The following is a 13,377-nucleotide window of genomic DNA, read 5'->3' as shown; positions in this document are numbered from 1 at the left end:
CATTAGTAAGTGCATATGCAATTGTGTTGTGGTGAGCATTGCGAGGCCGAGGTTATTGCCTGACTGGTCGGGGGCGCTGACTGGGCTTTCAAATGTCCAGTGCCAGTCGGTGCTTATGCATATTTTTGCGCGCGCAGGAAAAACACCTTGCAAAGCGATTACAGCAGTGCCTGTTTGATCGGTTGCAATGCAGGGAAAAGAAGACACTGAATTGGCTTCTTCGAAATATTTGCGTCCTCCTCCTTCTCCTCCTTATCTCCGTTATCCTGATATTCTGTCGTAAGTAGCTGCAAATATTCTTTAAAGTGTTGTGTGTAAGAACACAGATTGGAAAGAGCTGCAGTCGGAGTGATCATTCTGAAGCGACAGCTTTACTACGAGACCTCGTGCTTTGATCGCCACGTGCTTTGATCTTGCATTGTAAGGTAGTCACGTGAGGTGTCAGTATCCCCGGTGGTTATCATAACATCGCTGAATTACTAGTGGCTCTGTTTTAAGCATGATTGAGATTTTTAAAGTGGATTATACAAGTTTGTGTGCGTATATTCAAAATTGACAATTTCACAAAAGGGAGACGACTGACATGGCTTGACTATGCACGACACCAAAATGCTAACAAATGACATTCATCGAGCTGTTGTGCTTTCCAATCTTCAAAGAAGAGACTACAAGGGAGTTAGAATGCCTACCGGTACCACTTACGTAATGCTTACTGGTACTACTGAGGCAGATTAGAAGCTTAGAAGTTGTCGTGTGAATTTGAAGGTGCACACGCCACTCGCAATTCGAAAAATTTGTACCTTGTAGATCTTTGTGCCTGAAATTGCGGTGGGCGTACATCAATGCTGTTTTGAATAATACTTGATGCGTTTGCTAGCTGGCAAAAAAATTTGCCTATTTCCACAATAATGGGTGTTATGCTACATGGGGTGCACTCAAGAAAATGCTGCTCTTTTGGAATATACACTTGTGTATAAATAGCCTTAGAAGTTCAATGTGCATGTTGTCTCGGAGTGGTATGTGCACTTTAGTAGCTTCATAGAATGCTTTGTATTGAAGAAAAGAAGCTACAGGCATGTTTGCATCTTCCTATTTTGAGCTGTATACATGACACTCACTGGTTGCGCTTCAGAACAATTGCGACCGATGTGTGCAGGCGCGGCGGTGGTGGTACACATAACTGAACTTGAACAGTTCGGCTAACGCAAATAAATGGTAAGGAAAATCTAAAAAAACTACTATCGCTCTGTTTCCAGCATGTTGGGCCGCTTAGACAGTGATGTTTTTAAAAAAATATTTGCTCGGACCTTTACGAGTTGTTTGGTGGGAGTGGTTTATGTGGCTTTAGTTGGAGCATCCTTCTTCGTATTTTCAGCAACTGACAAGCGCATATTTTTTTCTTAAACTCTAGTTTTACCCTCATTATTAACAACAAACCTTTACTAAATTGGTTAACTTGTTTTCTTGAAGCCTGAAACGCCGCTCTGGTGGACTTTTCTGAAGCTCAGCGTGCTTTGTCATGTGAGTAAAAGTTATGGCCCTGTCTGGCGAGTGATTTGCAGCAACCCTTTCTAGTTACTGCAGCGGTGAATGCGACTGAAAAGCAAGACGAGCTCCGGCATAGGCGGCTTATTTATAGTGCAACGTGGTCGCTTTGGCAGGCAGTGTTGCATTAGTTGTCTGTGTATGAATATCAGGTTGTAAAAATAGTCCAAATAATTTTCTCAATAAAAATATTTTACTCAAAATATCTCTGTTTTTTAAGCCATTGGTTAGCCATTGTTTTTTACTCGTTGCATGTGTTTCAGGCAATCTTTTGAGTTACCGCTGTTTTTGGTAATGAAATTCAGTGAGGGTTCTTTGCAAAACTTCACTGCGTATGGAAGCTGCTTACATGCCTTTCACAGCGTGATTTCTGTCTGCGTGCGTACAACGCGTGCGGCAGGAAAGACCTGTTTTCAAAACATTAATATGCAGAAATGTAAAGACGGAAGTGCGTGCCAAGAGAAAAAGGTGAGCACTAAGACATCATCTGTGTAAACGTCCTCGTCCGTGCTTAACACTTAGGCACCTCCTTTGCACTCCCATGTTTTCTGAGAACAGGCATCTTGTGTTAGAAAGGTTTATAAAATGGTAGCTATAAGTGCATCTTAAGCGCAGTTCTGCCTTTATTCAGAGCTGGTGCATTTGTCATCCAATGCATACGCATTTTATTGCGCATTACGTACGCATTTCATGCAGTGTTCGCACCTGCAGTGAGCCCGGATATGTGACCGAGTCTGTGCCAGCTTACGTCCACCTGAAGTGAGCGTAGGCATTTCTTCGCATCAAGCAAGAAGGTATGGTTTTAAATTGTTTCGCTCACAATGCTTGTTGAGAGACAGATTAAAGTGTGTTGAATATCTGTACTGTGGCCATCTACTAGGCCTCGCCCAAAACCTTACGGACGTGTTGCACAAACACCTGAAGAGTAGGAATGCAGGGTTTGGTTTGGGCAGCGAGCCAGTTATTGAGGGAGGTAGGATGAATGGTTGGGTGTATTGTGCAGGCTTATTTGTGTGGGATTCATTGAATATGGGGCATTCTGTCTGAATATGCGTGAAAGGTGGGATGGCCTCATAGTATGGAAAACTTGAGAAAAACTAGAGGATGCAAAAAAGCGATATTAATGCTTAGTGTCCGTGAATTTTTAATCGAGCAATTAACTTTATGCCCACTGCAATGTTACTGAATGGATCGCATCCCAAAATCGAAGCGAGCTTTAGGGAATGCTTACCCAAAAATTCTGTATAAGCGCACTTTTCAATGTGAAGTGGGTTATGAACGCAATTTTTCGACTAATGATCAATATATAAGCACATGTTTCCCATCTGCTCTTAATAACAGTTTTAACTACTCGATACGATTGATGGACAAGGATTAAAATAGATTTTGCTAGCATCCGAAGTATGTACCATTAACTTAAAAATTTTCGCAACAAAAACGAGGACACTATTTCACTCTAGCCTATCAACTAAAAATGTCTAAGCATCCCGGACATCAGAAAATGGCGCGGAATTCTGCACGTCACATTTTCAGTACTGCGAAGCTCAAGTAACCTTACGTCCTAGATAAGGCGTAATTGATCAGTGTTGCAATTAGCCATTAACCTTTTACCTTTCAGAATAATTTAAGCCTGCCATTGTGAAGAATGTGTTTTAGCAGTGGTCTACAGGTGTGTCAAAACGTTAGGCTGCGACTTTCGGAATGGACGCACGCAAAATTTATTCCTTGCTCTTAAGCTTTATTCTTATTATCCAGGTATATACGATAGACAGAAAATACCAAAGATAATAGGTAGGAAACTATACAGAGATGCGAACAATCCTGTTGTGATAAAACATTCTGGGGCTCTTGTAGGAAACCTCAACAATTATTTGTGACCAGATATGAAATGGGACTAGATATGTAACGCAAGGGCTTCATAATAATTCCTGCGAACCTCGGCACCGCAGTCATCCGACGGTCATGAACGCCTTGTACATCATTGTTATAATGAGCAAGCAAACTCTTTCGCTCTGGCTTGAAATCGCAGTAAAAAAATCTGCTCTTCACATGCTGTTCGTCGTACCAATGCACATGTCCATTAACAGGGCTGAGAGAAGCACCGACAACTACAGCACTAAAACAGAATAAAACAGAGAAATATCGGGTAGGCCAATGACCGGATATAGATTCGCCATGTATTCGGCCATGAAACAAAATGGTTACAGGTTTGCTGCAGATTCAGTTTCTGTTATTCGAATAGGCTCGTTAAGGTGGTCGAGGTGTGGATGCAGTCATTGTGGCATAAATTTATTTTATGAGCCGTAGTAATTTGATTTAGGAATGGCACGTTATTATGAGCTGTGCGGTCTCGTTTTGGCCAGCGTGTTGAGGCAAAACGCGAGATTTCAAACATTAAGATTTGCTGTGTGCTTGTCTTCTCTTATTTGTGAGTATTATACTAGCATTGTGGGAAAAAGATGAGCTTTTCTGTAGTGAATATTGAAATGAAGGTGTCAATTTGTAAACTTGTGCCACTATTTGCCCCACACCAATGTTTCCTTCAGGCTGCAATTGGAGTGGTTCAGCTTTTGTCCCTTGTTAAAAAAAACAAACCTGTACCCTGCGAGTAGCAGGGCTATTTTTATGGTGGGTGGCTTAAATAATACTCCACATTGAGAAGCAACGTGTATGAGTGGGAACGGGTGCATCGTTTTTATTTTGAAGCGTACGGTTTACATAAGATGCATATATAATCCACAATGCAGTGCTTTCAAATGTCTCTTCGAACATGAATAATCCAATCTCTGTGGCTCTTCGTGGCGTTGCACAAGACCTGCACTTTACTATCGTCCACTCTGCTACCCTCTGCCATCGTTAAAATTTTTAATTTTTCCGGAATGCTTGTCCTATGAGTTTTATCGGGAATAATTGCTTTTAAATTTCATTGCCAGGGAGCAATTGTTAGTATGAGCTCTTGTCAAGCTAATAATAGCAGGTATGGCGAGCAGAGTGTTGTATGTGCATGTTGGTCCTGCTTCGAAGGTAAATGCAATGAACAATTTGTCTGTCCATTTTCTATATGTCTACCATCATTTCCCTGCCATGCTATATTCACCCTTAGTGAACCTTGCAAGAACGCTCGCAGTGAACCTGTACAGTAGTCTCACACGGTCCCCCCCCACAGCCAACTGGCATTGGCAGAGCTACAGCAGAGACATCTGCCGCGCGGCACTGTGCGCCCACAGAATGCATCGTTGAATCGCACAAGCAAGAACCGGAGAATGTGTTTAGCTGGCAGCCCTCTGAGAGCAACACGCGTGCCTATATTTTTCGGCGATCTCCTCTAGTAGTGCACATGGAATTGAATAATACATGTCTTCAATAGTAAGGAAACACATTGGCATAGAGAGCTCTTCGCTCTAACAGGTACAGTGGCAGTGAACATGCATCGCCGCTGTTTTCAAACACGATGGCACAGGAGCAACAATGGTGTCCAGGACAGTTCTACGAAGCTTGTTTGATTCCTTCTTGCGGGATCCGTGCATGAGCGAAGGTGCAAGTTGATGAGCTGAAATCTTATGCCGATGGGAGCCATATTTGACACCAGCTGGCTGGAATATACAAACACCCTCTTTTCTAAGAAGCCTTACATTATGCATGTTCATCAGGGCTGCATGATCATGAGGTCAATTCCTTGGTTTACCGATTTGTCTAGTAGGAAGCGTTGACATTCCATTCCTGCGCAGTTCATTCATGTAGGCGTATACGTAGGAGGAAAATTGTAGCCTTCCCCTGTCGACAACAATAGCTCACGCTCCCGTGCACGAAATTTAATGCAGTGTCAAGTCTCCACAACGTACGCTTGCTCACAGGTTGTATCTCGTAGAATCCGGCAGCCCATTCCACAAAGGGTCCGGCGAGCTTTTTCTTATGACCACTTCTCTTGTGTTTTCCTTGCACGATACAGGGGCACAGTTCATCCCGTTTGAACAGCTCTCGAGACACCGTAAACTTTGTAATTGCCCGTGAACTTGTCAGGTTGTGCGACACCTTTTATGGATACAGCATCACCACCAGTTGTTCGTTAACTGGCAGTGTTTCGACCACTGCCTCCACGATCGCACAGGAGAAGCCAACATATAAGAAACTGCACTGAGAAGTATTACATCACTATTCAGTGCACTAAAAAATAGTTAAATGCGGTATTAACACCTTGAGCCTTCAGTGTGCTGTCCTGATGATTTGTCAAGATTACAGACATTTGGGATCGTGATGGTGGAGGCTGAAACAGCAACGATAACTAAAAAGAGCGACAAAAGAATTCAACGAAAATGAAACTGGTTGTGATTCCCTATGTGGATAAATTCCCACAACTGCAAGAATGGTAAATACTTATCAGAATTCCCCAAGGGGGAGTAGATTTGTAAAAAGGGTGCGGGCCCACCTATTTTTGGCCATGTCTGCAGAAAGCGTACCTTTACGAAGAAAGAAGCTGAGTGCTACATTAGCAATGCTTGTTGTTGTGGTTTGCATGCATAAGGGAGGAATCGATGCCTTGTATGCAAAGTGGAACCTGTTTTCTTTGCCGCGCGTGCCCTTCAATTTTTTGCTCAATAATTTTCATAACGAATTTACCTGAAATCAAATTGTCCTGTATCGTGCCTTTTGTACTTCTGCTCTCCTCAAATAGGACCCAAACTGACTTCAAAACATCGAAAGCAATCGCCACCGTAAAAAAAAACCAACAGTACTGAATAGAGGTACTGCTTGTCGTAAAATTTGTGGACACAAACAGGGCACTTGCGAGTGCATCATCAATACTTTGGAAAGTAACTCCTGTGGCAAGAGTGCTTTGTAATCTTACCTCTGAAGTCACTTGCATGGTTGGAACTTAGAATTAAAACGAAGGAAGTGCCCACTTCCTCACACCATGTTCTCGAAGTTCAAATTGCTGCTTACCAATCAGACCATTGTCAGAAAGCTATGGATGTCTCAACATCAAGTAAATACAATTTCCACTAACCTGCCCAGTCCCGACAGAGGATTTTTCAAGTGAATCCTGATATTTCTGCTACCCAGTTGGTTACTCTACGAATTGTTGCATCTGAAAGTGCAGGGCATAGCTTCTGTTCGGAAAACAGAGGACGACGTTCCAGCACTTATTTAATTCACGCTTAACTCTACTCAAAGGAATCTTGCCGGTCCCGCCATACACCGCCATATTTGTAGTTACTGAAATCGCCTTGTCCTCATTGCTTTCATCAGTCACCTCAGTTGTTTTCTGTTTCTTCTCGAGACATTCTTTCAGTGGGTACTTAAGCTCTTATGAGCCCATCTGTTTATATTTTAATACTTAGTGTTCATTAGATCACCATTTAGGAGTTGTAGTTTTGTTATAGTCCCTTATTTAATTCATCCAGCAGCTATTCCAATCTGAACAAAGGAAATGCATATAAGTGCTAGCAGTTCATTTCCTGTTGCGAATATAGGCTGTAGCTAAGGCCACATCATGGGGCTATACCCCACACCAACTGGTTCTTTTGTCGTCGGAAATGAAGTTTGTCCTCCTCCTCTTATTGCGAATGTAGGCTGTAGTTCCCAACAGAATAAGAAAACGGGTAAGCTCAGTCAACGTGCTCATTTATATGACTAGAATGCTAGACTGCACTATTTCGGCGCTCATGTTTTCGTTCTGTGACCTTCTTCGGCTATACAGTCTACATAAATGCCAAGGGCAGTTGTCAGCTGTAGAAAAGTCTTATCGTCTGTCGATTTCACTCAACAAAGCTTGTCCTGACTCTGCTTTAAAAAGAGAGTTACTGCGCTTCACTGATCTGATATTCAGCATTCCTACTGGGCAACATTCGGAGTTCTCTGCCAGTGTAGCCGCCGTTAGAGGAAGCTTGTCTTCAAACCAAACCCCAGCCAGTTTTACTGTGGGGACATCTCTTCCAGTGATGAGAAATTTTGGTTCTAGCGAACTGGATCCTGCTGATGTCTGGATGACTGTGGAGGGGTCTTTATCATAGCTGCTGATTTCTTCCTGTGAATTCGAACCTTGAGCATCGCTACTAACCCACCGAGTTATCGCTGTCAGACAAATTTGCATCAATCTGCTACAAAGAACCTCTATTTGTCGATCGATCAAATGTTGTGGAAACATAATGAAGGCACAGCTGAGTTCCCAAGAACCAGAAGCATACCTGTAAATTAAAGCAGCGTCATCATCAGTGGTTTCGCAAGTATTTTTCAAAGTTGGAGTTACTTTTCCTAGATTATGTTACAAAACTGTTAGGAAAGCTGCTAAGTTGCGAAGAGGTTCCGATGGGCAAAATAAAAAAGCTTGTGGAAGAGAACGTGCACGGTAGGTGAACATCACCGTATTTACCTGCACACTACGCTGAAACGATAAGCCTGCAAGTGTCGTGTAAGGTATAGGGATAACAATAGTGTTTTGAACAGGACAGTTCGGCTTAATGCTAGTGGGTATTCGAAGCGATGAACCATGAAAGGAATATACCCGGAGTACACATGGAACGAGAAGGTGACAGCCCCACCCCCCTCCACTTCGAGCCTCGACAATAAGCAGTAAGAGGAATGCCGGAGCTAAGACAACAGAGACCGTCATGCTATCACCTATACCCCAGGTGGTCGATATTTTCGATGCATTTCACTGCGGTGTCCCTCACAGCCTGGCCAGAGTCCTTCTGGGGCGTTAAAATCGCCATAAACAAAACGCAAACCAAACGATCGTCCGCTCTTTTGAAAAATGTCTGTGAAGCGCTAACCGCATGGTTGAAGCCTTGCATGAATATAAAATGAGTAATCAGCCTCAATAAACATAAACCTAGTCCAAAATTAGTGCTGCCTAAGCAGCACAGGTAGCCGTCCAAATATTAGAAATTTATTGGGAAATGCTGGTCCTACTGAAGGAGCAATGTGAAGTCATTCCTTTCCAATATTAGGCAAATAATTACCTATGCTGTTCGGGTACGTGCTCCGTTAAAACTGTCTAACGCTTTCAAATTGTTCAGATCAGAAAATTTTCGTTCACCCTTTTCCAGGTATTCCTTCCACCCTGCCGACCACTGGACAGCCTTCTACGACTTCACATCCCGCGAGCGGTATGTATTTGTACCACTATGTATGGTTAATGAAGCTGTAAAATTATCAGAATATATATATATCTTTCGTCTTCTGAGAAGGTTGCACACCTGTTAAAGCAGGTGGCACTGGCATGGAGTAACGAGAGCATTTTTTCATGTTCTGCATCCATAACCGTTCGATCTCCTGCGCAGGTTATGAAGATAACACGTTGCATGAAACTGATATAACCGCCACATGTTGCCAAGTTTCGTAATCATAATGATAAATGTTTCACTGCACGGTATGACAGTGGCTTCGAGAGGTTCCATTGACATAACATCGTTAAGGGCTTCCTATCACTAAAAAGCTGGCGTCGTACTCAGCGTGGTTGGTTGAGAGCGAAAAATTTACAAAAAAATCTTTATAATCAATCTAGGACACATAGGACACACAGGAGTGGGGCCACCTACGTCACGTGACCTTGTGACATCACAACCTGCTTACAGGAATGTGTGCAAATCGCCTATTGCCACCAGTGGCAGTTTACTGACTGGAAAACGAAAGCAACCTAGGAGCTTTTCACCGAAAGTAGCTGTCTGTTGTTGCTCCACATGCTCCATGTAGTGTAAGAAGCTTCACTATTATGCAATTCAATAAGATAATCTTGCTTATAGCGCACAGAGAATACAAAAACTACAGGAAGCAGGATAAAGTGCAGAAATCGTTGGTTTAATGTCCCAAAGCAACATTTGGGTTGTGAGGGACATCGTATAGAGGGCTCCGGACTCATACCTGAGGCTTTGAGGCCTGTAAGGAACAACCTGTGCCATGTGCTGACATCTCGTAGTGGACGCATGTTTCTTTCTCCTCTGGCGGCTGCAGCGGGAAGAGTTACTCATTGATCTACTCACGACAATCCCGAGGAGCTTAAGCGTAAGATTTTAGTGAGCTAGCACCGAGAAATTATCTAGCTAGATGTTATGCGTAAGATGGTAGTGAGCTGGCGCCGAAAAAGCTAGCTAGACGTATGCACTACTGTCGATGCTACTTTGCGAGACCAGACAAACATTTTGCATTTGTGGACTTGTGCCTGAATTACCACTATGGGAACAACTTCGAAGGCAATAACACTCTTTGAAGAGGCTGATAGATTTTGAATCTGCAACCTCGTAATTCATCTTGTTAGAGCCAATTTGAAAGTATAGTTTGCAGCAATAGAATAAACCGCTAATTAATGCAAAGCAAGTTACGTAGACAATCCTGACGGTTAGAATCAAGCGAAAAACCTCCTTTTTTTGGAATCGTATGGCAATTTTTTACGCTCTCGAGCTTTGGTCATCAAGATGGGCAAACATTAGTGAGCCTACTCCATGATCAGGACGCTGACTTTGCCATTTGATATCTCGGAATGCTCAGCTCACAAGTACGTGATCAGTGAAATGAAAAAAAAAATAATCACGTGCCCCCAAAGCAGCACCGCTCACAGCCCATATGTCTCTTTATGAGGTAGACGCGTATGATTGTGCCTTGCGATACGGGAGAGTTATGGTAAGCAGAGAAAAGTCAGTTTCTTACTGCTGTATATAGTACATACCCATACCTGCAGCAAATAGCCAAATATAATATGGGCTAATTAGTTAGACTTTCTGCAGCACATATGCGAACCAGGATGGTATGCTGCATACTAAGGCAAGTCGAGCGCTCGAAAACAATCCCGTTTCCGCTCGTATCTTGATTGAAGTGTGACTGCTTGAATACCCTGGGTGGATACACCCTGCATAACCAGCCTGTATGCAACGGAGCCACAGATAGCAACCTCTCGTAATGTATGTCCGTGGCCAGTAAGAGTCAGTGGGCGTGGCCTCAATTTTGTGCGCCAAGAGCAGCAAAATGCATCCCGGTTTGTGTCAACATTCACTCCAGACTTGCTCTGTTTGTGCCCAGAGTAGTTGCGTACCTGTTTAACAAGCCGCATTCCAAGCATTCACTGATCTCCGCTAAGAGAGCCTGCAGTCTTGCCCCGCCCGCAACTCCACCGCTTTCGCTCCCACGCCTGTGGAATTGGTAGTGCGTTCAGTTTATTCTAGTTAATTGTAAAAGCTGGTTTAGAACAAGGCCTTATACTATTAATTTCCTTTTCAGAAGGCAAGGCCTCCCTTCCAAGTGGGCGGCCACCATCGGCCGGTACGTAAAAGCTTATTTCCCTGCCTGGTCAACGCACTGTAGTCAAGCTAAAATACACTTCCATTAATGCCGCGATAGGGAACTGGCCAGCAAATTTAGCTCGGGCACAGGCTGGCACCTTAGAGTGCATGTGGTATGTCAGCCGTGTAGTTTAATGTGTTTAATGTTTTCGCGTTGATGGGGAATGTTGCATTTGTTAACTCTAGAGAGATGTTAGCGGTAATAGGGAAAAAAATTCGTTTAAAACTCTGACAAAGGGTCTCGTAACTTACGCCACTCAGAGTATTGCTGTTTTTCTTTCCTTCTGCAAACGTTATTTTAGAAGCCAGTTTCAGGAATTCTTCAAAGTTATCGTCTTTTGTTTGGCTTTAAGTTCAATGATGTTTTCCAAATGTACACGCTGGGAACGGAAACCGTTCGCATGCCTGCCGTAGCTTGATCTCTCGTGTTTCCTAGGTGCTAACAAGGGGCATTCGCAAAGCTGTTTTAATTATCAACAAAAGAATTGAAGGCATACTTTTTGGCCATAAACGCTCCTCACCCCCGGCTGCAACCTAAAAGAAAAGCGGCCGAGTCAATAAATATTGACTGTGCCAGAAATGAAAGGAACCTTGCAACTCGAGTCAAAGAAACATGAGCATAATGTTCGGAGGTGTGCGACTTTCGCGCAGGCGATGGGCGCCGGCGTTTGATGCTCATAATCTGCGCAATATAGTGTACGGCGTTTTCATTGCCTTTTCACCGATATACAGGAAACCCTAAATTAAACACATTTTAGTAAGTAATGGTGGTATTGCTTTGTAAAGCAGTGGGTCGAGAAGTTCGCTTTTCTGGGCATATCCAGCTTTCTCGACATTTCGTTCCCCACGCAGTTCATTCATGTAGGCGTATATGTAGGTGGAAAATTGTAGTCTTTCTTCGTCGATAACGATAGCTCGCACTCCCACGCGCGATCTTTGACGTTGTGTCTAGTCTCTGCTACGCACTTTTGCTCACAGGTTGTATCAAGTAGAATCCGGCAGCTCATTTCACAAAAGGTCTGGAGAGCTATTTCTCACTACCGCTATTCTTGTGTTTTTCTTGCGTGATACGGGGGCACAGTTCATCCCGTTTGAACAGCACTCGAGACACCGTAAACTTTGTACTTGCCCGTGAACTTCGTAGGTTGTGCGACAACTATTATGAATACGGCATCAGCACCTGCTTTGCTTTAGTTTCAGTTCTTTGTTGTTCTTTGCAGCAGTGTTTCAACCACTGCCTTCACAATAGTACAAGAGAAGCCGACATATATGAGACTGCACTGAGAAGTAATACATCACTATTCAGTGCACTCAAAAGAAGTTGAACACGACATCAGGACTCTGAGCCTTCAATTTGCTGGCCTGACGATATGTCTTCAAGATTATAGACCTTTGGGATCGTGGTGGTGGTGGCAGTAGCATCAGCGATAGGTAAAAGTGAGAGAGTGACAAAGAAAGTAAATGAAAATAAAACCGGTTGTGATGCCTTATGTGCAGAAATTGTCACTTAACTGGAAGAAAGGCAAATATTTAGGGCAATTCCCCAAGGGGGAGTAGATTTGTTATAAGGGTAGCGGGCCCGCCTACTTGTCTGCAGAAAGCATACCTTTACGAAGAAACAAGGTGACTGCTGCATTAGCAATGTTTTTTGTTGATTTGCTTGTGTGAGGGAGGAATCGATGCCTTGTGTGCAAAGTGGAACCTGTTTTCTTTGCCGCGCGTGCTCTTTAATGTTTTCCTCAAAAATTTTCATAATGAACTTACCTGAAATCAAGTTGTCCTGCATCCTGCCTTTTGTACTTTTGCTCTCTTGAAATAGGACCCAAACTGACTTCAAAACTTCGAAAGCAATCGCCACAGAAGAAAAAACACCAACAGTAATAAATGGAGGTACTGCTTGTGGTAAAGTTTGTGGACACAAGCAGGGCACTTGCGCGTGCATCGTCACCACTTTGGGAAGTAATTCCTGTGGCAAGAGTGTTTTGTTATCTTACCTCTGAAGTCACTTGCCTGGTTGGAACTTAGCATTGAAACGACAGATTGAAACGACAGAAGTACCCACTTCCTCACACAATATTCTTGAACTTCAACATGCTGCTTACCAATCAGACCATTGTCAGAAATCTATGGATGTCACTACCACTAACCTGCCCAGTCCCGACAGAGGATTTTTCAAGCGAATCCTGATATTCATGCTACCCAGTTGGTAACTGCAGGAAATCATCTTGTCCTCAGTGATTGCAGTCAGTCACCTAAGTCGTTTTCTGTTTCTTCTCAAGAATTCTTTCAGTGGGTTCTTAAGCCTTTATGAGCCCATCTGTTTATAGTTTAATACTTAGTGTTCATTAAATCGTAGTAGTTTTGTTATAGTCCCTTATTTAATCCATCCAGCAGCTATTCCATTCTGAACAAAAGAAATGCGTATAAGTGCTAGCAGTTCATTTCCTGTTGCGAATATAGGCTGTAGTTTCCAACAAAATAAGAAAACGGGTAAGCTCAGTCAACGTGCTCATTTATATGACTAGAGTGCTAGACTGCACAATTTCGGCGCTCATGTTTT

General features: G+C 43.1%; 1 protein-coding gene and 1 long non-coding RNA gene across 2 annotated transcripts in view; both read left to right on the top strand.

Annotated features, from left to right (window-relative positions):
* LOC144123064 (uncharacterized) overlaps nt 1–13,377 on the top strand; it is a 166,190-nt gene that overhangs the window by 89,638 nt on the left and 63,175 nt on the right. The gene's annotated exons all lie outside the window — the stretch shown is intronic.
* Nucleotides 1–13,377, top strand: part of LOC144126352 (uncharacterized) — a 97,966-nt gene that overhangs the window by 28,917 nt on the left and 55,672 nt on the right. The window contains exons 2-3 of the mRNA XM_077660416.1: nt 8,592–8,651; nt 10,756–10,797. Of these exons, the coding sequence (XP_077516542.1) occupies nt 8,592–8,651; nt 10,756–10,797 (102 nt within the window). The remainder of the gene's footprint in view (nt 1–8,591; nt 8,652–10,755; nt 10,798–13,377) is intronic.

Source organism: Amblyomma americanum, chromosome 3, assembly GCF_052857255.1.
Source record: "Amblyomma americanum isolate KBUSLIRL-KWMA chromosome 3, ASM5285725v1, whole genome shotgun sequence".
Lineage (NCBI taxonomy): Eukaryota > Metazoa > Arthropoda > Arachnida > Ixodida > Ixodidae > Amblyomma > Amblyomma americanum.
This window is presented reverse-complemented; position numbering and strand designations above follow the sequence as displayed.